General features: G+C 38.7%; 1 protein-coding gene across 7 annotated transcripts in view; it reads right to left on the reverse strand.

Annotated features, from left to right (window-relative positions):
- mast2 (microtubule associated serine/threonine kinase 2) overlaps positions 1-27,040 on the reverse strand; it is a 158,297-nt gene that overhangs the window by 88,383 nt on the left and 42,874 nt on the right. The window contains exon 1 of one of the 7 annotated variants that reach the window (XM_017721518.2): positions 3,464-5,459. The exons of the other annotated variants lie outside the window; for them this stretch is intronic. Coding sequence (XP_017577007.1) covers positions 3,464-3,502 — 39 coding nt within the window. The 5' untranslated portion in view covers positions 3,503-5,459. Of the gene's footprint in view, positions 1-3,463; positions 5,460-27,040 lie in introns of those variants that run through there. 7 annotated transcript variants of the gene reach the window in all.

Here is a 27,040-nt window from a genome sequence, read left to right on the forward strand (position 1 = left end):
ATATCATTAAAGAAGATTTACTGCATATTTAAACTCACTGGCACACTAGAATAGTGTTACAATCTAAATGTGTTCACTATGGCTCAGTACAGAGAAGAAAGCTCTTAAGCAACTAAAAAGTATAATCGATTTTTTTAATTAGCATGTCTGGAATATAGTGGATTGGAATGCAGGGCCATGAGTACAAATACTGAGAAAATAACACAGACAGGGCCCTGGGAGATGACTCAGAGGCATTAAACGTATTTAATGGAACCCCCACTGCCATTCCCAAACACACAAACATGCCGTAAAAAATACACCCTTTAACATCCTCTCATAAACACTGCCATGTGCAGTTCTAAGTGCATAGAGTCTTTTACCTGGGGGAGATATTAGGCCTACTCCCTATATGACTGCTCAGACCTCATTAGGCCATTAAGGGGAGGTACTTAAAATCATAAGAGCCAATTCATCAAGAACCAGCAGTTAGCCACTGTGATGAATTTAAATATAGAAGTCCACCTAAATATGGACTGAGGGCAACAACTGATAAGTAATGTAAAATCTGCCTTGTATGAATTAAAACACATGGCACTTGACACAAAAATTTACTTGCTGCTTTGTTCATGCAGAATTGCTAGGCTGTGGTGGTGTAGTTTAGAGCTAACTCAGAAAAGGTCTGCCCATGGCTGCATCTCTCTTCCACTATCAGTGGGAGTTTAACCCCCCCTAGGATGCTCCCCAGCTGCCCAGCTTCAGCAGACTGAGAGCGCCCCATGCCTGGGGCAGAGCCCCCAATGGAGGATTTACAGAAACAAAACCCCCTGCTGCACAGTTCACTGCCCAGACACACAGAGCAGCCCAGCTCAGCACTACCTCACCCTGCCTCTCTGGCAGAGGCTCTGAAGGCTGGCCAATACACATTAGAACAAAAAGGGAGGCAGATACAATCTGCACTTATAGGCTCCTATAGAGAGTTCATCAACCTGTGCTTATGTTCCATCACACAAATGGACCATTTCCGTAATAAAAGTAACATCTAATATACACAGACCAACAGCACTGATTCTGTACATTCACAAAGACTGCACTGAATATCACTCTGATGTGCAGTGTGTATTTTCCAATATATGCAAAAACAGCTTTGGGTGGGGGGCAATGTGACAATATTTATCATTATCATGACACACTACATCACATCACAGTATGCTTTTCTGAGCATATCTTGGATATCATTAGCACTTAAAAACATTGATTCTCAGCAAGTTTCATTATAGCAGGAGCCTTATTAGTCCTGTTTAATTAGATTTAGTGCAGCACATTAAACAGTAACTTTTAAATGCAGAACCAATGGTTCTTTTTTTTTTGTTTGTTTAAATTTATCAAAATTTTGGAATAACTAAACCCAGTAACATATATCTAGTTATATTTTGTAAAGAACATACATCAGGAATGTTCTCAAGTTCATCATGTCATGCTCTCATCAAACTGCCACCATGTTCAGAAAGTTCTTGCAATAGATTCAAACTACATATCAGAATCCTGGGGTGTACAAACCAAAAGAGGAGGAAGGGAGGAGAAACAAATAAACAAGGCCGAAAAATATACTAGAGCCATATACTACACTGTGTAGGTAGGGGTTTGATGTATGCAAGTTATGTGAAACCAAGTGTGACTAGTTTTCTTGTTCCAGCATGGTGCCGAAGGTGGACGATGTCTCATCTGACACTGCCTTCATTTGGAGTGAAGCCACTTAGCTCATCTTTTGGAAAGTAAGCAGACACACACATACACATTGTGTGTGTGCATATGTATGTGTGTACATACATACGTACATACATACATGCATACTATATATATGTATATATATTATGTATGTACGTATGTATGTATTATGTATGTACACACATACATATTATATTTATATACATATGTGTATGTATATATATATATATATATATATATATATATATATATATATGTATATATATATATATATATATATATATATATATATATATATATATATATATACACACACACATACACACACACACACACACATACACATACACATACATATATATATATATATATATATATATATATATATATATATATATATATATATATATATATATATATATATACACACACATATACATACATACATACATACATACATACACACACACACACACACATACATATATACATATGCACACATACACACACACACACGCTCACGTATAAATATACATACATATATATTTATAGACAGCAAAATATGCTAATTCATATTAGAACCAAGTCAACACATTCTTTGCTAGGATATTAGCATTACTGGAGAGCTCATCTCAGCCACTTTCCACTGGGACAGAATACATCTTAACTTTAATACTGCAATTCAAAGATGCTCCTAAAGTGTCCTTAACTTCTCTGAAAATAAGCATTCTTCATTTTATTTTTCATTAGAGAAACAAATGTTGGTATGAATGTGTCGGTTCTAGGCAGTCCTTCCATAGTTTGTTGAGAAGTCAGTGTGGGAGTGACAGCAATGTAACTATAATAATATCTTTCCTTATATGATGTATGATAACTGTTGAAATGATAAATATAAATGCATTTGGTAATGGAATGAACTACAGAATTTGATCAAATAGTTTCTGATAAAACAAGCTTTTGTTTTGAACATAAAAACAAAACAAAAAATATTTAATGATTCTTCTTCATAAAGCTACCATCTGTTTTCAGTTATCACTTGTCACTTTTTCAATATTAAAACATATAAATCTAAATCGCATACTAGCATCACAATTGGAAAAAAAACACATGGAAATGTTAAATTTTCTGCATCAACCTAAAATACCTGCAAACAGGCAAAATTAACCTAATTAACCCAAGAGTTTTAGTGTTACAAATGTACTGAATCATAGGTAAATGTGCAGGTAGACTGATTATATACTGTGTTTCCCTGAGAAACATTAGTAAGGCAGACTGGCTGAGTGTCATACATGTGTAAATTAAATTCACAGTGATGCCTGATACCCCCATGTGCTCATGTTCCATATGGTACATGCGAGAATATAGTAATTCCCCAGCTATAGAGTTATGAACCACATGCTATATGGCCGGCAGGTTTTGTGGGCAAAAAAACATAAAACAAATGTTTATTCATTTGAAATGAGCAGCAGCAAGGTTTGTTCAAAGAATTAAATGTCAGCAAATACCAAAGACTAGTGATACAGCAAGAAACACTCTAAACCTCATCGGCTTCAGGAACAAACTGGAAGAGTAAAACTACTACAGGAACTAATCTATAATTCAGTTGTAATTCAGAAATAATTCAGATGTCTTTGCTGAGTGTCCCATATTTCACTTCAGTTGGATTATTTATGCTGGGGAGGCAGAAAGAAATCAGTGGTACCTTGTACTGCATTTCATGATGCATCATCAAAAATCTATCAGAGAAGAGTCTTACCTGGAGACCTCTCCGTCTCAGAATACTTGAGTCATCCATTCTGCTGTCGTCCCTTCTTCAACTTCAGTTATACTGTTTCACCACCCTATTAAAAGGGCAGCAAGTCCTTGGCCCAAGATTCTGGATAAGACCAGATCAACAGGCACTTGTCAGCTTAACCACTGCGGAGGCACCAGTGCGGAACAACATGCCATGAATGGGCAGACAGCAGACAGAGGCAGGTAGGAAGAGGGAGCAGAGTTAACCCAGTTAGTCAACTGTTGTTCAATTCCCAGACGGAGGCTGGCTCATCAGTATGTGCTACTGAAAAATGACTTCATCCTTTTTATCTTCATCAAATTTACATGCAGCTTTGAGATTTATGCTGGGGTGATTGTCCTACAAAATTAAAATGAGCAAGTCACGGTACAGCAGAAAAAGCACTTTTTATTGTTCTTTACACCACATACTTTGATGGTCTGAGCGTGCCTATGCAAGATTTCAACTATGACAATTCCTTCTGTGGACTTGTTCTTCATTAAAAACTGTCGGTGTTGCCTTTTCTTTCACAATGCAGATCCCATGTGTGCATTCCAGTCAGACTATAGGTTTTATATTGTACATTCAAGGACTGTGGTTCTCCAGAGTAGCCATAGCTCAGTAGTGGGTCCTGTGTTCATGATGTTTTCTGTCTGATCTAGCACACTACTTATGCAAAGCAATTCAGACAACATGCTTTAGAACAGCATGTCTGTATTTTCTCTTTGTTAGGACGACAAAGTATTTGGCCCATCTCAACAAGCACTACCGAACAGCTCCATTAGACTTCCCTTGCTCTTCTCGCTTTTTACACACGGATTCCCATAAGGACTGATTTCTATGGAAACTCCAGCCTCTGCACAACCCGTGGGCACTTAATGACGAAAATGGCAGCTCAAAGGATGAAAATAGAATAAAATTCAGGGCTGTGTAGCCCGCCTTTGCTTTCGCTCAAGCTTTCTCTAAGTGACTGCTTCTGTCCAAACATTTCCATTCATACCATCAGGACCACTCCCCACAGAGAAAAAATACAAATAATAAACTATCTAGACATCCACATTTGGCTGTGGCTTGCTGTATAAATAGTAGTCTTTTTGACTCTTCAAGCTTAATTCTAGCTCTAATTTAATTGCAAGAGAGGAAGTTCTCAAGCATCAATCTATTTATAAGGAAATTAAAGGCAATGGGTTGGTTAGCGCTCCCAAAACAGTCAAAACAAGACTGGAAGCAAAAAAAAAAAAAGGCAAAAATAAAAATGCTGCCCACACTCTTACTGGAAAGAGTCCACAGCTGCTGAAGTATGGGCAGTAGCAGCCCACTGACAGTACAAGGCGAACAACAACTCCTCTCAGACTCGCATGGCTAGATTCCAATCCCCTCGAACAAGCCGACAAGGAAGAGGGCTCCTATCGGGCAAAGGAACAAATGAAGAGACTGATCCAGTAAAGCTGACTCTTCAAATGTGGTCAAAGTGAAGCTGCAGTGACAAACATTCTTCCATTTTCTCCCACCATATCTCTCCAGCTCCCTACAGTCGGTTTGTATTAGGCACCTGGTCAGCCTCTAGCCAAAACCGCTTACAGGAAAATGCTTGGGATCCGGAACAGCTGCATAGACAGAGAGGAGTAATCCATGCATATGATAGAGCAGTGAAAGGAAGAAGTGGCACTTAGCTTCTATTCATCTTCGTCATTACCACAGCCTTTGAAGCAGTCCACCATGGTTATGAATGGAGTAGCTGCCAGAGAGGCTTCCACAGCAGCTTCACAGTCGCTCGCAATTTTGTCCGTCCTCTGTCCTTTCTCTTGCAGACAAAGACCTCTCTGCTGGAATACAGCTACACAGCATATACAAAGCACATACAAATAGTCCTTTTCTTTGCTGTATCTGATGACAAAATCCACCTTTAGTCCATTTTTCTGCATTCTCTGGGTTTCTCACATGCCTCTGTCTTCCTCCTCTGCCCACCGCATAGGAGCATTCGCAGAACAACGCACTCGGTCTCTCCTATCAGCCAGGCAACGCATCCAGCCAACCAATCAAACACTGGCAAGCTAGTATGCATTTGCATATTATGAATGGGGGAGCTATAAGGCTCCGCCTTTTCACTCTCCTGTCTACTGCACAGCTCTGCCATTCTTATCCCAGTACACAGCCAGATTCAGCCCAAATGCACAGAGAAAGACATGCATTCTTCTCTAACGCATGGTTGTCATGCACTCTCATTCAATGAATAAATAATGAACTGCATAATCTGTGGTTAATTATTTAGTCTCAACATTCAAACATAATGATATGTTCTACATATTGTCTGTTTGGTAAGCACTGCATACAGTAAACATATTTTTAAAAGATTCTGTGCAAGGCTCTCTCTGTACAGTGATTCATTTGCAACAAGGCTGCTTTGTTTTCTCCTCTAGGGAAAGAGAGAGATATGATAGAGACAGATTAATATCCATAGCCAGTGCTTTTCAGAGCCGTGTCTCATTATCACCTAACCGCTTCCTCCCTCCGCCAGTTTTGCTCTCTTGCTCTGCTTTTCTCTCTCATCATGTTAAATAGCAAAGCCACAGTAATGCTGAGAACAGAGAAAATGTTAAGACCAAATGAAATGATGTTGCATTGTTGCATGTTAAGAAGACAATTACAGGTGCAGAAGGAGAAACAGAGAAGCTAGTGAGCACAAGACAGCTTTATCTACCAAAACACCCCCGAAAAAATGAGTCCACAGAGAGCAATTACATATGCGGAGAGTAAATCAGGAAAGTGTCCGAAGACGAACCTATGCTGCTGAGATTTTCAAAAGAGAATGTAGGTTTCCTGTGTAAGTCTTTGCTCTGGGAATTAAACAATTCCCTCATTACAGGGTCATAAACCAAATGCTGACAGACAAAGAGGCCTGCAGGATTTTAAGTGCAAAGGGGCAACATTTAGTTAATTAAAATATGTAGCAATAAGGTTTGCTTAAATTTCTGTCGCTGTCAAAAACCATTACTGAAAAGGTCAAAAGGTCATTTTTCAGGCAGTGTCTTCGGCGAAAAAAAGAAAAACAAAATGCATATTTTCTCAGTATTTGGTGAGTCCACCCTAAATCTTCATTAGAGTTTATTTTCTTTTTGGCAGACTTACTTTGGTTTTCTAAAGAAATCTGCAAGGATATTTTTCCACACCTCCAAAGTTCAGTCTTGAAGTTGGTTGAATTTTCTGTTTCTCGTGAGCTAAGCATTCCTAAATACATTCAGTGATGTTGAGGCCTGGACGAGGCCTGGTAGATCAGCTGAGAACACCAGCAGCTTCTTTGTTTGGTTTGCAAATTTTCTTCTGTCTATTTTCTCTCCTTAGCGTACTGATTTGCTGCTGGTGACAGTTGAAAGTGAATTTACAGGTTTTGCAAGGTTGTTAAGAGCTGCATTTATTTTTGCATCTTTTAATATTTTTTTAACTTCAGTTTTTCACTTACTTCCGTTTGGCTTCCCCCTGCTTATGCAAGCAGCTTATGTTATATCAAATCTTAGAAAGATCCGCTGAAAACTTAACACTTGTGATTTTGACTGTGAATTAAATAAACAAAGATACGTCAAATATATACATTTAAGACTCAGAGTCAACAGCCAATCTTAGGACTCAAGACCGAACTGCACAATAACATGTCACACCTCACAAATGACTGCAGTCTGAGAATAGAACTTTATCTCATCAGCGCACTAAGGAGCCGAATACACTTATCAGTGTGCCCCAACCACTGTTAGAATGGAGCATATTCTCTTGGAAAGAGCCTTCCTTCACTTTTATCAAAATCAGACAGGTCTGAGGGATGAGGAACACCAGGCACATTATTTTTAGCCACAGCTAGCACAGGCTAGCTGATTTATGCATCCAGAGAGACAAAGTAGACAAGTCCAATAGTAGTCCAACCACAAAGAGATGTAAACATTTAATGGCACTACTCAGTTAAGCTACTTAACAGTGGAGGACAGATTAATGCTTACCATATCTGTAAACATAAAGGGGACACAAAAAGAGAAAAATGAAGCCATCCAAGAACAGAGTGGGATCACAATTTTTAACACCTTTATCAGTGAGATGAGTGCAAAATTGGTGTTCAAGCAGCCACTCACCAGTTAAGGATAAAATAAAAGAGGTCAAATAAAGAGAATTTAATTATAATAATTGGACAAAGGCTGTCAACCAAATGCCTTTCACCCATCTCCCTCAATTACAAACAGCAGGGCTAGGTTACCTAAGTAAACCAGACACAGGGACTCTTGTGATTCTCATGTCAGGCAGGCACACTTTGCCATGAAAAGCTGATGCATGACAAAAGCAATTTTGGTATGCAATGGATACACACACACACGTATATAGGTAGTAGTTGTTTATATCAACAATATCAACAAGATACTGATGATATTTATGATACACTCAGAAAAGCGTATTGTGATGTAACTTACCACATTATCGATATCACTACATTGCTCACATACTGCTTGCACCCCACGTTTTCCTAGTTTAACCCTTCAAATCATCCATAGCAAACCAGGCTGAAGCCCAGCTACTCACTGGGCTATGACAGCATAGCTATGATGGAATGTGCTACTGCTCAAATACTATTTTTCAATGTTTTTAAAGCATTACCTATGGTGTCTTCGGTAGACTACGCTAGACAATGCCCGCAATTGACATGGACATGACAAAAGGTTAAACCTTGGGGGACTTAAGAACAAGTTTCACTATTCAATCCAACGGGAGATAACGTACATAAGGATTCAGCGAAATCCTAAACTAAAACAGCTTGAACTTCCTGTCTCCATGGGCAAAATTATTGTTTACACACCATAAAAACACATACTAACCCAATCCCTTTCCACATTATTTTTCACTTTTAGACTGCAAAAATAATAGGCCTATCTGAGTCTAGTTCACACTAACATGAAAACAGCATCAAAAGAGTGATATCATTTCAGCAGCTGCAGGATGGGTAATGAAAGAGGTAGAGCAAGATAAAAGCAAACTTGAGAGCAGAAATGAGGACAATAAGTCTGGCACGCCACCGCAAATTTGTGGCCGACCCCATAAATAAACACTCACCTCAGGGAGACTGTATGAAAATGAATTAGGTGCTCCCTCTGGCAAGAAAACATCTCTCTCAATTCAAAGAACAAGCACGCTGTCACAGAGCCATCAGAACTAAAATAAATGTGTGTGTGTGTGTGTGTGTGTGTGTGTGTGTGTGAGTGTGAGTGTGAGTGTGAGTGTGTGTGAGTGTGAGTGTGTGAGTGAGTGTGTGAGTGTGTGAGTGAGTGAGTGAGTGAGTGAGTGAGTGAGTGCTCAACTGCTGTTTATTAGCATCTATTTAATACATATGCCAAATGAAAGCAAACACTTAATTTAAAGACATGAGAATTTAAGAAGCTAAAAATTAACCCAAAAAGAGCCTCAGAGAGGTACAAGGTGAACTGGAATAAACTGACCTCCATTCTAACTTTAACTTCATTCACTATGTTATAGCTTTCCAAGACCTCATGTAATTCTTTCACCAAGTTTACTTGCCTTTGCAGTATATTTTTAATAAGGGCAAATGTTTTGTGGATGTGATTTGTGAACTTAATGCTGCAACTTAAGAGGGAATTTCTGCACACACCAGATATTTGAAATGTATCATACTGATTTTATTACAGAGATGTATTTACTGGGCTACAGTAGCTGATCCTGGCTCTGCAGTTGATGCCTACCAGTGTGCCATGCATGTGTAGGCTGCACAGGCAGACAATGACTAAACAATGTTAAAAATGTGCAGAGAAAACTGGGAGCATTCATTTTCAAGCCAAGATTCTTGTTTCCAAGCTTTGTATTTCTGTATACACACAACACACACTAACACACCACCACCACATCAGTGTTACTGCAGCGCTGAGAATGATCCACCACCCAAATAGTACCTGCTCTGAGAGGGTCCATGAGGGTCCTGACCACTAAAAAAAAAAAAAAAACAGGGTAAAAGGGGGCCGAGAAACAGATGGACTACAATCTATAATTGTAGAACTACAAAAGTGCACCTATATAGTAAGTGGAGTATAGTAATGTTAAGCCTGATCAGTGTATTTTAATAAATGTGTTTAATGTATATTTAAATACAAGATACACACCTTTGTATACAGATTAATTTAAAAAACTTGACAACACAAGAAAAGACATGGTTACCTGTTTACGTTAGTATCTCTTGTAATGCCTCACACAGGCTTGTGGTAAGGCATATACTTCATATCCTCAGGATCACAGAGCTCTGCAGGCACTGGGGCTCTAACTACAGAGGGTATTTAACAGAAGCATGCAGAGGCAGGCTGTAATACCTAATTCATTGTGCACTTGCTAGATTGCAGCAGTGGAGAAAACTGGCACAAGCATAATCAATAAAATAAAATAAAAACAGATTCACTTAGAGGGGTTGACAAAGTGCTAAGCAAGCATCAGCCCAAAATAAAATGGTGTAGTGCTGGCAAACATACGAAATGGCAGGGGTCAGCGACCTAAATGTTACGAAGAGTCATTTGGTCTTTGCAACAAAAATCAAACCACCTTGGAAACCAGAACATTTTATGTCCATTTTACTTTCTTGGCTATAAATATGTCTCAGTACATGCTGATGTACAAGTATAGGCTAAAAGTATAAAGTAAATGAAAACACAGATTTAATTTGCTTTAACCTTTAGGGTCTGCTATTGCAGCTTTTCTCACATCTCAGTCGAGAAACTGTTCTGCAAAAGTAGAGTTTCTCCACATTGAGACTCTAGTCAGCTTCTTCTTCGCCAGCTTCTTGTTCTAGTTTCCCTGTCCCACCTTAAATGGTGGCTGAGGTGCCAGAATGTAACTGCTTCACCATTTGAGGTGGAACAGGAAAATTCGTACAAGAAGCTGGCAAATAAGAAGTTTACTTCAGCTTTCTGACTTTTTAGCTACTTTTTTTTGACCGTTTCTAGTTGAAAATTAAACCCATCAGGAAACCAGCTGAAGTGCTTTTAAACCCAAGTAAGTGCAAAAGTCTCCAGATTACCATTGTAAATCTCTTTCTCCATTTTCTTTAGCTACTAGCTAGGCAGGTTTGTAGTCCGTGTTGCTGTGTGACCAGAAGTCTGCGCACCAATCCTCAGGGCTAAAGGGTGAATTAGCAGTTACATATCTCCAGTGTTTAAGACTGTTTATTGTAATCAGCATAGCTTTATTATATTATATTACATTATATTATACAGTACTTTATTACAATATTTTTACCTAAAAATCTAATTCTGCTGTGGAGCCGCAAAAGGGCAGTAGAATAGCCATATGTTCTTGACCCATGATATGGGGAATATATCATTAACAAGAGTTGTTATTTGACTAGTTGGGACTCTGCCTGATTTACACAAACAACAGTACATGTCAAAATACTTTGCAGCAGCACACACATCTCCTTACCACTTCTTTATCATACCACTAGTGAAGACAGAAAATTTTGTTCTTTGCCATACCATGTATGTAACCAGCATTTGGTGACAGAATATATAGGTTTTCTTGCCATCCTAAAAGCCATGTAATGCCAGCTCATCCCTTTCTGATAAAGCAAACAAGGCAGTCTTTCTGACTCATAGCCCTCATTTACCTGCACAGAACATCAAGATATGACCCACCATGGTGATATGTAGATAAATGTCAGTCATCCTTACATAAAAGCTTCAGCTATCTTCTAATGTTCATCTGAACATTGTTCAGGCTAGGACTAGAAAGTAAGTTAGGGGTGATAATTCCAGTTCCAACTATGAGACATTTTTGACTAACAATGCATATGCTGACTTCAAGTAACTACAGCTGTGAACAATTCTCTCTTAAACGCTGTGCAAAACATTTTAAAAACAAGGGAAATACAAATCTGTGACTGCCAAACGGTGGGTGCTTGCCTGCTTCTGTTACATTCCACAAGCCTTACTTAATTACGGCAATGTGGGGCACACAGTTGATGCTGAACTGGGTGTCTTGAAAAGAGGGAGTAAAAACAACAACAAATAAACAAAAAGGTAATCCTGTCCACTGTGCCAGTGTTTCTCAACTGCTGGGCCACACCTTTTAGTGGTCCACAGGCCTAGACTCAGAGGGAGGCAGTAGTTTGTACTGGGCTAGTAAGTATATGCAAAACAGCCAAAAAAATAATAACTTCATAATAAGTAAGATTGTAAAATCAACTTTTTTTAATTTCTAAACAATATAAGGAAGACTAAATTAAGCATCAGCTTGACTCCATGCAGCCGTGAACACACAATACAGAGAGTTAGGCGATAGGCAGTCAGAGACCGGTGAGCTTGGGGTGCTTTCACAGCTACCTTGTTTGGTGAGTACCTATCAAACTTTCTTTATGCAGGCCTGTCCATTTGTGACCATTTGTGTGAAAACACCTCCACCAAACATCATCAGTCATGATCACCAAACACTAAGATGCCCAAAAACAGACACTTACATTATTCATAAAGAAGCGTACTAAAGGTTTATTTTCCATTTTTTTTTCAAGAGAAATTGATGTTTGCCATAAGAGCTCTAGCAATATTACAGCAAATCTCTACAGTCATTTCTTTTATCTCTTGTTTGTTCTCAACACTAACCAGTTCTAAATGAAGTCTCATTAAAAGCATAGAAAAAATGGTCAATAAAAACCTGGCATTTGTTAAAAAATACAGCACTTATCGAAAAATTCAATACCAAGTTTCACTTCGAGTATAAGTATAATCAGGTTATGAGAATGCTGATAGATTACTAATATCAGTAGTCTGTTGAAAATACAAGTACAAGCAGAAGTGCTGAACACTCCTAATACGCAATCTTCAAAACCCCAGACTGCTGGACACTTTTTTCTGTGACTGGACTTTTTGGAATGGATGAAGAATTAAATGTAAGAACACTTTTGTTCCTGGAAATCAGGGAAGAAAAATAAAATTCTTGTCATTTCTCAGTCCGCCAGATAACTGAAAAAAAAAAATGTTAACAATCAATGTACGTGAACATTCTCTGTGCCTGTGTCCCTTGTGTCTTAATCTGTCTTTCTGATTCAAGAACACTCTTAGTTTCAGCCTAGTGGAAATATGATTCAAGCAAATAACAGGATAAACCACCTAGAGCTTTTTAATTGGTTATATAAAGTCTCAGACACGATTGATAAATATAGCATGACATTCATGCCACGGACAGCACAACCACATCCATCAGTCAGCTGTCAATGCTGTCCTCTTTCACTCTAAGGAAATTCTGACAGAGAAATGCAGATAGGCTGAAGATACAGACAGCAGAGTTGAAAGCTCAATGACAGGCAAAATCCCTTTGTGCCAAACATGGCAAAAAAACCTGCATATTTAGCTTAGCTTTAGCTTACACTAAAGGGGAAAAATAGCCTCTGTCCAGTCTGAAGTAAATCCAGGATAAAGAGTGCACAGATGACAGTTGAAGGTGAACTACCACATGGCTTCCATGAGTTGTCTGAGCAAAGCTGTTATTCAGCTCTGTACTGAGCTACAATACACAAAAGAGAGTTAATTCTTGAGAAAGCATGATGTGTCAGCAAACAAATAATGGCTGTGTCAGGAAAATGTAAACAGAAACAAAAGTTAAAACTTCCAATGCAGCTTAGAAGTTCAGTGGAATGCCTTAAACACACAAAGACCAGAAAACGAGGCAGCCTGTAAATAGCACAGAAGCCGTGTATGAAAAGCAGTAAATATTACTGACTGCAAGTGTAATCAATACCAAAGCTTCTTGTGCAGGCCAATGATGTACTGGCAGCATTATATTGCACAGCTTGTCTAATGACCCCTTAAAAAAAGCAGGTAATAGGAAACCACAAATGAAGCAATCAATACAACGCAGACAATCACACCACAGAATTTGTGGTCATGATCAGAAGGAAGGAGAAGCAGGATAAGAAACTCTGGAACGGCCAAATAAAGAAGCAGCAAACGATGCTCAGGCTTGCTGCTGCATTACAATCTGGACTATACAAACACTGGACTGATCAAAGTGACTTGGGTCTCATTTACAACATGCCAAAGTATACTTTTTGACATCATTTGAACAGCAAAGGTTTGAAGCTACCGGAGCATTTTAGCCACAAACTGCAGATGTATTTTTTTCCCACCTTAAAATTTTCAGTGAGGTAGAGGATAAGAGGAAAAGAGTCAACTAGCATTTGTTTAAATCTAAAAGGCTGACCGTAAATTTCAAGCCACATGTGATCTATTACAGTTTTCTGTTGTCTTAATTTAATGTAGTACGGAAAAAAGCTGAGAGGCGCATTGTGATGCGATGAGAAACTAAGCAGCGCTCAGAATCACTGAGCATCAGTTCTGGTGAGCGCGCCTTCATTAAAAACAATAGTTTAGAACTTTGACACTACGTGATGCATCCAGTGTGTAGTAGCCTTAACTTTAATCACGAATGGTTAAGTCGATCTGCAAGCGCCTACAATTTTTTGTTTTTTTTAGATGATTAGAATGCCTGAGTGCATGAGTCTCCACACCACTTGGCTCATCAGTAGTGTCATTAAAAAACTAGACTTTACAGAAGCAACTGTTCAAAAAGGTAAAAGCAACAGACTTGGTTAAATAGGACATCACTGAAGCAGTAAAAGCCAGCACTTACGGTGCAAAATGGAAATGCACACAGTCCTTAATGTGCAAATAACAAATATCACACTGTCTCGACAGATCTATCCCAGTAGAGTCACATGTGTGTCTTTTTAGACAGTGTGTTATGGAGTGCCTCACAGACCTGGTAAGGAAGCTGTGTCACAGAACAGAAAGACTGAAACTGCGTCTGCTAATTAAGAGAACGCCACAGACTCCTCTCCAGCAGATTCCAGCTTGCCTCAATCACCACATAAGTTCAATCACAGATCCAGCAAGTAGCCCAGCACTCACTGTCTAAAAACATCTTATCAGAAGGTGCTAGACTATCTTACTGCCAGAGCTATGTCTGGGTCAAGCCTTTTAAATGTATAATTGATTTATGTGTCTCATTTTAAAAGAGCAGAGAGTTCAATGAGGTACATGTTGACTTGATCCTTAGCTAGTCAGCAAGATAAAAGGCAAAAATAGAGCCTAAAAACATGAAAGTTTCTTGATATAGAATCAAACTGCTGTATAGCCAAACTGCAAATCCATGAACATGAGATTAAAAGTAGCTAACTTCACAAGTCAAGAGGCTTTTATTGTCATTCCGTCTATGTAAAAGTACACAGTGGACTGAAATTATGTTCCTCCAGGAACAACACGGATCAACAAGGAACAAAAAGGACAATGTGCGAACGTGCAGACATAGTGTGCAAAACAAAAAATTTTGAGCTAGACACAATATAATAAATACGATAAATTAAACAGACAGACACAGTAAACAGACAGGACAGTGCAGCACCGACAGCACACATTTCTGGACATGGGTAGTGGGAATAAGGTGCAGAGATATTCAACATGCTGTGATGCGTGAACAGTCAGATGACGTACATAAACACAGCAGTTACTGAGGTAGTAAAACAGTGTAAACACAGTGTTAGCAGCAATGTTCCAGAAAGTGCAAGAGTTGGGGGGGGTCACGATAATTATTACCAGCCATCCCGGGGGTGGTACTTCTATTTTAAAAAAAAGGGACGGGGCTGAGTAACTAAATGCAATTAGGCTACTGACTAAAACCACCTTTAATGTCATGCCAAAAACATGTCTCTATAAACATAAACAACAGCGTTTATTTTACTTAAAAAGTGGTGGCTCAAACATTCAAAACTGAAACGTTTGTTTCAAGCTTTAATTGTCTATGTCTAAGTGAATGATAATATGTGAATATATACAGTCGCAAGCTTAAAGGTAACCTAAGACTGTCAATTTCATTGATGCTCTAACAGAAATAAGCATTATTCCAGTAATGGAAATCTGATGCGCAAATGCTAGTAATGAGGCAAATTAAAAACTGTTTCTGGGGTCTTCACTGCCAACTGTTTGGTGCCCCTGGACACAGCATTTTACATTTTGACACATCAGGGGGAAAAAAACAAACAAACAAAACATGCAAATCCAATGGCTGAGGCAGAGTAGATCCTTTACAGATTCACAAATATCTGCCTGTAATAACAAAACCACTGTTTGGTCAGACCGAATTAATTGCCTTAAATCTGATATCATCGAGCTTCACCAAGTGTAACTGTAACGTTACCACCATGATGGCAACTTCTTTCTAGAATTTCAAGCATTTCTTTGCGGACTGCCATGAAGGATGGCTTAATACTGTCTACTGTCAGTGGAAGTGCTGGAGGGAAAAGAAAGAAAGAAAAAAAAAAAAAGAATAGGATTATTTTGCCGGCTTTAGAAAAAACATGGAATGTTCATAATAAAGCGGAAGAAAAACAGAGCATAATTTTTAGAGTTCTATTAAGCATGTCATTAGTTTCTACAACAGGCAGACACCACAAGTTTATTCTTTGCTGGGGGAACCCCGTTTAGAAAACACAGTATTTAATAGCATGGCTGCAACATGAGGCTCTTATTGTGCTTATCTGTATTCACATTTACTTCCCATTATAAATTAGTACAAAATGTAAGTTCATTCTTAGGATCTGTGGTTGTGCAATGGAATGCACTGGTCTAAATAATCGGACTATGAAAAAAAGTCTTTATTATTTTGAGACATACTGAGACACAGACAGACTTAGACTATAAGAGCGATATATCTCTGAGTTTCCAAGATGCCTTAGCATTTCTTCATACAAAAACCTCACAAAACAGCAAATTCAAACCAAAACAAATCCTGCCATTGATTGTAACTGATGCAGGAAGCAACAAAGGGAGAAAAAAAGCAAAGTGAATCCATTTAAAAACAGACAACACACATTCATAATGGTGCTGACAGTTTCCAAGGCAACCCCGCATGGCTTTTGTCCCTGCCTGCGTTAGGTGAAGAAATAGATCTCATCTGAGAGGGAGGGTAGTATGAAGGCAGAATAGAACTCCAGTAAAGTTGAGGTGACCCCACGTCAGCACTGCCACAGCTCTGACTGAAGAGAGATTGAAAAAAACCAGAGCACAGCCACTGAAAGAAGATGGATGACATAGGAAAAACACATGACGGGAGTATGCAGGCATGTGTGTACATGTATGTTTTTGTGAATCATTTTGCTCTCTTGTTTCAAGTCCAAGTAAAGTTTAGTCTTTTCTCCAAAATGAGTCAAGTTGCCTTCAGTGACAAAACTTCAAACTCAACTTTGGTTAATAAGTCCATGCACAGCACATCTCAAAATACAATTTCAGACAAGCAATTCTGACAAATTTAGACATAAGTAGAGCACAAAAAAATCTTCTAAAGTATGTGAAAAGCTGTCCATATTCCATTATAGTGCAAATAGCTATACAGTTTTACAAATATTTTGAATCATACCAAAATAGTATCATTAACCAATTAATCAAAGTAATAAAGGATTAATATAGTCAATATATAGTATCAATCAATATAGTAACTTCTTGTGTTGTAACTAATATTTAATTTATCAAAGTATGTGGTACAACAGACAACACTGAACTACAACTCCAATTTATTCTTGTATGAAAAACTTCCTGCTGAGTATAACTGGATCATTCTAATATGCCTGGAAATTAAACAAAGATATTTTAACAACAGCATTTCTTTTCAACCATACTTATGTTTACAATGTTGTTACTGCCTATTTGGTACTATTCTTGCATAGCCACTCTTGTAATGATCATTTTAATCAAAACAGTGGTGGTAAATAACAGATATACTGCGATTACTATGGCAACATAAAACATGAAAAGTGTAACTTCTCAGTACACTGTAGAATAGTTCACTGATTGATTCAGTAGTTGGATGAACATATCTACTTAATTTTTTTCACTGTAATTTAAAACAAAAAGGATAATGCATTTTCAGCAAGATAATATTTAAAATAAGCTAATTACTATTATTATTTTATTATTAAGCTAATATATGAAAGAATGAACTGCCACTTGTACCCCTGCACTTGTAAGGTACACTGACTGCTCATCAGCTGCCTAATATGGTCATTTCACAAATGCACTGAATACAATATAGTTCAAATTATGTTGTTATAAAAAGTTTTCAGGTCTTCAACTTAAAGAAAACAATTCTACGTTAATAACAAAGATGTAGCTATGATTGTTAGCCAGGGTACTGATTCCCAAAAAGATGCAACTGGTCTCAATAACATCAATAGACTCTATAAAAGCAGCTCCAAATGTGTTCAAGGACTTCGTTGCTGAAAATGGAGCAGTTTTAACATGAGAGGCTTGCCTAGTAAAGTGGGCACTCATCAGGGCAGACGCAGAGCGCTGTCTCATCTATTATGAAGCACATGCAACAGAAAAAGAAACAATCCATTGCAACAATATTCCACACAAAGATGGGGCTCTGGAACATGAAAAGAGAACACCACTACAGATAGCGCAGTCATTCCTGATCTACTGAGCTATGACCACCCCTGAAGGTCGCAAACAAATCACTGAATCTCCAAGACATGTGGAAAATTCTGTCCAGTGTCCAGTCGCAAGTGAACAAGGAAGGGTCATCAAATGGCTTGTAGAAACTTTATAACGACAGCAGCTGTAAACATTAACTTGTCTACTATGCTCCAGCCATGCAATCAAACCGAGAACTTGTCTGGCAATGTTCAACTATTCTATATTGTATGCTGTGGAACAGTCTTACTGCTTTAGACATAGAACAATATTGGAAAAAGGATCTGCCAAGAGACTTAAAAATAAGTTGAAGAAGCAGTGCTATCTATTCCACAGATCATTCTTCTCAATCCATTTGATAAATCACCACTGGAGCTTTCAGGCATATAAGAAATACAAATCATACAGCACTTTCCCCCCCACAGTAAACTAGAAGCATAAAGTAGGAAAATCACCATCCAACCATGTCAAATCATAGTGTTAGATGCATAAAATACTTTGGTAAGTGTGCTCACAGTGAAATACCACCACTGGCAAGAGATATGAAATATATATACAAGGTTGTCTTTTCATAATGACGATCACTGATCTCCAAATGATTCCTTTTGCATCTCTCTTTCATCTATTTTCCATGATAAAAATGCACATAAAATATGTAGTTTTAGTCCTTGTGTGCCATATAATTTATTTAATCCACCCTCCCGACAGTTCCACTAGGACATTTTGAGAAATTACACCTCAGCATAAGGATTTTCAGTGCCCCACAAGTCAACCATCAAGTGCAAGAGCCTTCCATTATGTGACCGCTCTTTTTCATCTTATAACTCTGCCCTGACATTACTAGATTACTGAAAACAAAGAAAGGGTAGATGTCTGTTGGTATGCACGCGCCAGGCTTTGCTTCCATTTAGTGAACACTATTGCACAGCTAACGAATGTCTGAATGCTGTCAGTCGGTCATCAGAGGCTCACCATTAGAAAGACCCTCCAAGGCAAAGAGGAAAAGTGTTAAATCAAGGTCTCCATAGCTGAATAAATCAAAATCCCTTCATTCAATCAGACGGTTCCAAAATAGCAGAAATTAAGCAACAACTAAAGAAACAAGTTTCCTTGAGGACAGAGCATCTAGCATACTGAAGTCTACAGGCAGTGTTATTGTGCACAGTCCATATGGAACTGCAAAAGTGAACAAACAACGCAGAAGACATTAGCCAATTATTTCTTGAAAATTAGTTGCCAGGAGCAATAAGTAATGCTGTGCTTTGTTTTTCTCCTGCATGCTCCAAATGTGCACTCAAATCAAGCAGGAGCCTTTCATTTTTAATATGCATCTTAATTGCTGTGTGGACCCTGGCAAGGAGGATCTCACCACAAGGAAGAAAAGAGACCTTGTAATAGGGGTTCACTGAGACCCAGGTGATTAACTGAATTTGAATTGGATCATTTGACAAGAACAGGGCTGGCTAAGTAGAATCAAGCAAAAAGGATTTCATTTAATCCAATAAAGCTTTATGAGTCACAACAGGCTATACACGTTTGGATAGTTTCAGTTTGACAACCATGTTTTCAGGAAAACTGCTGGAGTGGTACTATTCGTGTGTGTGCCCCTGAGACCGCTGACAGGCTAAGTGAACGTCCAAGAATATGCTCATTACATAGACAGTAATGGCGCTGGCAGCTGAGAAGACATTCTGTCCAATTAAAGTCTGAATCCTGCCTTCGTATGAATCTCAAAAGGTCACAGCTTAGACAAATGACGACGAAAACTAGATATTAACTGTAGCAAGCGAATGCAAAGAAAGCATGAGAAATGGATTATACTGATAAGAAGATAAAAGTAAACAAATGTACACTGGGAAAAAGTAATAGTACAATAATATGTAGTAATAATATATTATATATTACTAGTAATAATAGTAAGTTATGCACACACACACACACACACACACACACACACACACACAATTTTCAAAAGTATTCACTCACCGATCCAAGTCATTGAGCGTAAGGATTTTCAGTGCCATACAAGTCAACCATCAAGTGTAAGAGCCTTCCATTATGTGACCGCTCTTTTTCATCTTATAACTCTGCCCTGACATTACTAGATTACTGTAAACAAAGAAAGGGTAGATGTCCGTTGGTATGCACGCGCCAGGCTTTGCTTCCATTTAGTGAACACTATTGCACAGCTAACGAATGTCTGAATGCTGTCAGTCGGTCATCAGAAGCTCACCATTAGAAAGACCCTCCAAGGCAAAGAGGAAAAGTGTTAAATCAAGGTCTCCATAGCTGAATGAATCAAAATCCCTTCATTCAATCAGACGGTTCCAAAATAACGAGGACAAAGGTTTCTTTGAGGACAGAGCATCTAGCATACTGAAGTCTACAGGCAGTGTTATTGTGCACAGTCCATATGGAACTACAAAAGTGAACAAACAACGCAGAAGACATTAGCCAATTATTTCTTGAAAATTAGTTGCCAGGAGCAATAAGTAATGCTGTGCTTTGTTTTTCTCCTGCATGCTCCAAATGTGGTTTTCCAATCACTTCCATGGCCACAGGTGTTTAAGCACCTTGGCATCCAGTCATGAAATTTCGGAAGTGATTGGGAACGACAGCAACTCAGCCACAAAGTGGTAGGCCATATAAAATGACAGATCAGGGTCAGTGGATGCTGAGGCGCATAGCACAAAGAGGTGGCCAACGTTCTGCAGAGTCAATCACTACAACCCCCAAACTTCATGTGGTCTTCAGATTAGCTCAAGAACAATGCGTAGAGAGCTTTATGGAATGGGTTTCCATGGCTGAGCAGCTGCATCCAAGCCTTACATCACCAAGCGCAACGCAAAGCGTCGAAGGCAGTGATATAAAGTGCCGCCACTGGCAGTGGAGACATGTTCTCTGGAGTGACGAATCACGCTTCTCCATCTAGCAATCTGATGAATGACTCTGGGTTTGACCATTGTGTAAGAATGGTCAAAAATTCCCATAAACACACGCCTAAACTAGAGTTGAAGTTGTTAGGGAAAATATGATGTTGTGTATATATAGTGTGTGTGTGTGTGTGTGTGTGTGTGTGTAATTATTTTTTTTTCTCAAGTCAAGCATCTCATCTGATTCCGTCTTCAGTGCTGTTCTGGTTCCTTCTGTAGCCCATATGCCGTTCAGATTCCATCAAAAAATTACCATAATGGACACAAACTCAGGGAGGTCTGCATGAGCCATCAGTAATAAAATGGAAAACATGCAGTCAGCATACACCAGGCAAAGATGATGGACATGGTGCATATACTCAACTCAAATTAAATAGCGAATTTTGAAGAGGACAATGAGAGGGGTGAGCCGAATACGAGATGTGTGTATGTTGAATTCTGCCCACTCAGCCAATCCAAAAGAGGATATGAAACGCCCAAAAACATGCTGCAATACAAGGGTTAGCAGTGCTACCACATATTTATGATGTTTTGGGCTTTGCACAAAGAGGAACATGTGGCCTCTAAACAAGTTAGAAGACCCCATCTACCACATGTGAATGGCATGTCTAGACATGACATTTATAATAACAACATCCAAATGGCCTGGGGAAGATGAGAAAGAGATTGTATAAAATGTCACATTCAATGTAGCCTGCTCTTAAAAAACATATCTTCATTCATTACAGAAAGGTCTAGTGTACTGTTACACTTCCTCATATGACTAGAAGAACCTGTCTTACTGAAAAGGATCTACTACTGACACTCGAAGAAAACACCAAATTTGGTCTGACAGACAGCAACTCTCTCATACCCTAAATGCAATATGCAGTTTCTGGGCCAAGTGTAGCTATCCTCAGTATCTGACACCAGGTGAGACTAAAAACGTATGTCCTCTTTTTGAGATAAATTATGAACACTAGCTGCTGCCAGGACAGTTTCCTCTATTTTTAAAACTTCTTAAACTGTACTTTACACATTTCATTCCTTGAGCCCATGCAAATTACAGATTGACTTGAAAATCAAAGAATCTCAATTCTCAGGTTGAAATAGTGCACCATATTTTAGCAAAACAAGCCATAATAAAATACGGCTTCTTTAATTCTTTTAAAGAAGCCATATTTTAACTTTTTTATTTTATGTACAGAAAACAATCAATCATTCATTTTTACATTTACATCTTTATTTTGTAGAATTAAACAGGCTGTTTCTATTCCTGACATACTGATATACACTATATTGCCAAAAGTATTCGGCCTTCTGCCTTCACACACATAAGAAATTGAGTGAGATCCGATTTTTAATCCAGAGGGTTTAATATGATGTCGGTCCACCCTTTGCAGCTATAACAGCTTCAACTCTTATGGAAAGGCTTCACACAGGGTTTTAGGAGTGTGTTTATGCGCATTTGTAAGGTCAGACACTGATGTTGAACGAGAAGGCCTGGCTCACAGTCTCCCCTCTAATTCATCCCAAAGATGATCCGGTTGAGGTCAGGACTGTGCAGGCCAGTCAAGTTCTTCCACACCAAACTGGCTCATCCATGTCTTTATGGACCTTGCTATGCGCACTGGTGCGCAGTCATGTTGGAACAGGAAGGGGCCATCCCCAAACTGTTCCCACAAAGCTGGGAGCATGAAATTGTCCAAAATCTCTTGGTCTGCTGAAGCATTAAGAGTTCCTCTCACTGAAACAAAGGGGCCGAGCCTGATAAACAACCCCACACCATAATACCCCCTCCACCAAACCTTACAATTTGCACAATGCAGTCAGACAAGTACTGCTCTCCTGGCAACCGCCAAACCCAGAGTCATCCATTGGATTGCCAGATGGAGAAGCATGATTCATCACTCTAGAGTCCAGTGGCGGCGCTTTACACCACTGCATTCGATGCTCTGCATTACGCTTGATGATCTAAGTGTTGGATGCAGCTACTTGGCCATGGAAACCCATTCCATGAAACTCTCTACGCACTGTTCTTTAGCTGATGTGAAGGGCACATGAAGTTTGGAGGTCTGTAGCGATTGACTCTGCAAAAAGTTGGCCATCTCTGTGCGCTATGCGCCTCAGCATCCACCGACAATGCACTGTCAATTTGCATGGCCTACAACTACGTGGCCGAGTTGCTGTTGTCCCCAATTGCTTCCACTTTGTTATAATACCACTGACAGTTGACTATGGAATATTTAGCAGCGAGGAAATTTCATGACTGGACTGGATTTTTCCTTTAATCAGGCCACTTAACATCAAAGCTAATTATATACAGCTGAAAAACACTTTTTCTACAGTCTGGCCCAAATATAATGCACTTAGGCATTCTACACTGTCTCTCATGCATCATCCATAACAACAAACAAGTGTTCAGCATTAACCATTTAAGTGCATTTTAAAAGCACTAAATTTGCATTTGAGGCTTGTCTGAGACTGAAGTGGCTCAATTTAATTGGCTCAGCCTCCACACAGAGCCAGCTGCACTGCTCCTTCAAAAGACTAAAGTGACAAAGAATGAACTGTGTGTGCATGGTAGATGGGCTCACTGAATCAATACATCTGTGTGTGGCAGTGTTCACAAAATGCCTGAATACACACTCCAAAGGCTTGAATTAGTGATTCATTTAATGAACAAAAACAAAACAGTTAAAACACATGGAAGGAATTAAATAAATGTCAGTTTTGCTGCTACTGTTGTCATTTCTTAAACTTTTAAGGATGCCTGAAACTGGCCAGCGAATTTTAATAACAAGGGTAAGAGGAGAAAAACAAAAGGCAGTGGATAGAAGATGGAAAAGAATAATGTTTCTATTCTTGTTCCAAAGCAACCTTTCCCTTTTTCCCTAGCCCAAATGCAAATCAGATGCAAATTTCTAAATATGTTAATGACACAGACATTCCCTCTCAACTCATCAACATCCTGTTTCAAATGAATTTAAAGTATCAATCAAATAATAATATTTGAGTTTCTCTCTCTGCATGAACATCCTGCATAAATTGGGATGAACCTTAGGCAAAAGTTTCCCCAGAGAATATCCTCTTTAATACAGTATGACCCCTACAGGCAAAAAAGAGTGGGGGTTTCTCCCCATGCCAGCCAAATTGAATGCGAAAACACTGTATCAGCACCATAGTCCATGTAAATGCTCTACTCATAGCTGTATAGAGCACTAGGTCTCAGTCTTGGCCAGTCCCACTGCTCTGAATGTTATAGTGTTTTCCCAGTTCTAACACATCCAAATGTTAGTAGATTAGTTGATTCAAGTGTGACAAGGACCAGAGGAAACTCTAAAATTTGCAAGGCAGTAGCACTTCAGGACCAGGACTGTGAACCAATAATTTTATGCATGCTAAGCTTAAATTACATACTTCTGTAAATGTTACTGTACTATTATTATTTATTTGCTAAATTTAACATATCTGAAAAATACATAAAATGTGATGTGTGCACTCAATATGCTAAATTCAGTAAATAAATAATAATTGTCTATTAAAATTGCAGGAATATATCATATATACATTTGTTCCTCGCAGCTATGGTGTAAACTTCTTTTCACTCCAACAAAATGTGTAACTTGACCAGGCGTGATCAAATTTTAGTATAGAACTGTATGTACACAATAGCAGAAGGACATAACACTGCCCAGAAATGTCATGTAGGTTCTTCCCAGCAGCACATTAGTTATGACATATTTTTGATTGTTGCAATCCCCCTCCTCTGCCTTGTTTGTTTGTGCAGGTGTGTGAGAAAAACAATAAAAGGTTGTTAAAGAAAACTTGTTCCATGTACACGTGCAGCTACAGTTACATGTACATTATGTTAAGGAAATTGATGAGTATTTTATAAATGATTATACTCTTATTTGCTTGTTGTATTCATGAAAAAGCTAATCTACTGTTTACTTATTTCTTACATTTCTATACTAGTTTTCTTTAGAGTTTCATTTTATTTTGTTCTTTATGTGACACTATCTGGGTTGCTTTGTTCTAGTTCACCCTCTTTTTTGAGCTTTATTATTTTATTTCATACCAAAAGAATCCAAAATGGAGAAGAACAGCACCTAACAAACTTCAGCTTCTGTGCTGATAGATGCTGGATATACGAAGAGGTTCCACTGTAATTCTACGGCGAGCTACAGGAATTTTTAGAGCAGCTTTTTACCCAAGTTATTTTTCGCTAGACTACTCGAGTCATTATTTTATTCAAGTAACAACACTTCTACTTGAGCAGGTGTTTACACTACTCTACCCAACTCTGCCAACTCTCCTCAGCCTCCAAAGTCCCAGTTACCAGGTTGAGGCAGGACATTACTTGCACAGAAACCTGGTCACACACCATGCAGACAACCCAAGGCTCCATGACTCGGGCTGGACCGTAAACACCATCTGCCTGCCCTGTGTGGTCCTCGTGTGTGCGTCCCAGCCTCTCTCCCACTCCACAGACATTAAAGCTCAGCTGCAGGGGCTCCGGCTGCCCTCACAGCCTGGGCTGGGTCAGGGGATTAGAATGTCCACCACACTGCAAGCCAACAACAGGTCATTCCTGCTGACACTGACCAGTGTCAAACACCAGACTGGGATTTTCCATTATGCTGAATAGTAGAGCTGCATAACCAACAAAATACTACTATTGTAGTAACATTTCTAATGTGATTGTGATACGTCTCACAATATACTGAAAATCCAGTGGTGAAAATGTTTTTTTCATCACATGAAGCCCTTAATTCATCAAAACACCCACTGAAACACAATATGCACCCAGTGTAAAAAGAGGGTTGATCTGCAGGTTTTGCAAAGGCAAATACCGCAATAATGATTAACTAACAATATACCATACAGCCCTACTAAACTTCAAAAGATCCTCAGCTGTCTTACCATTAAGTAATAGTCACAGCCTAATAAAAGGCCACTGTCTTCACATTATATATAAAAAAAGAAGTAAGACATAATCTTTTTCAAAGATGCACTGTATGTTTGCCAGCAGAAGGGGCAGAACAGCCAGGCGTTCTGAGGTAACAAGAGGAAACATGTAATAAACTTGTCCATAAGAGACACAGTAAACTATGTTTATGTACTGAGGAAATAATGGAAATATTTTCCATCAAACACAGCATTTGCAACCTCTTGTCAGCTAACATAACATTAACCCCTTTATTCTAAAAGCTTTCAAAACAAAACATCAGCCTGTGGAACATTATTATGCGTTTCTGTTTTATCATTAGAAGTAGTGGCTGCTACGGCATGAAAAATATAACAGCACTTTAACACATTTTTCCAGAACACAATGTTTTTTTTCCAGATTTTTTGACAAAAAGCATCTGTAGTGCAAAATGTGAAATTATGAATAGTACAATTTTTGTTCACATGCTATATTGCACTAAACTGCCTTTTTTTTTTTTTAAACGACTACTTATGCCACACTTATGCTAATTATACAGGGAAATTCACTTAAAAGAGGCCCTGAATATTCTGTTGTAACTTGTAGTGGATGAAGTGATCTGGGAAAAAAAAAAAATATACGCTACATACCTTGATGTATGTGTAATCAGTTGCACTGTGTGAGACGCTGAATTTAGTTTTCTGCCAGCCACACGAAGGGGTACAGGGTTATGCACCCAGACGTGGCAAATGGAGATCGCAATGGCTGTCCGGCGCCTACGTCACCACTCCAACACAGGGGCATCCCAGCTTGTTCGAAGCGCCACATACTGAGGAACACACTGCATGTTCTTTTGTTCGCTTGCTTTGTCCAACGAGAGTTATTACAGAACATTCAAGGCCTCTTTCGAGTCAATCACCCTGTACTTTTTCCATTCTTTGTAATTAAACATGCTGTTGGGCAGTGATGTTTAAGCACTGATGTGTATGAAATGCTCAGAAAAGTATACTGTGATATATGATGATGCAAGTTACCATGACTAGCAAATCTTTGATGAAATTCCAAATGTACAAGATGTACCAACGTTTTCAAAATAGTTATATTTATCACAAAAGCCTGGACAATTTCAAAAGCCACTGCAGTTAATAAATAAAGAACCCATTAGCAAATCTCTTATTCATGATACACAAAGCCAGGCAATCAGCAATTACTCTGATCAAGGTTGCTT

This window comes from Pygocentrus nattereri, chromosome 26 (assembly GCF_015220715.1).
Source record: "Pygocentrus nattereri isolate fPygNat1 chromosome 26, fPygNat1.pri, whole genome shotgun sequence".
In the NCBI taxonomy this organism is placed as follows: Eukaryota; Metazoa; Chordata; class Actinopteri; order Characiformes; family Serrasalmidae; genus Pygocentrus; species Pygocentrus nattereri.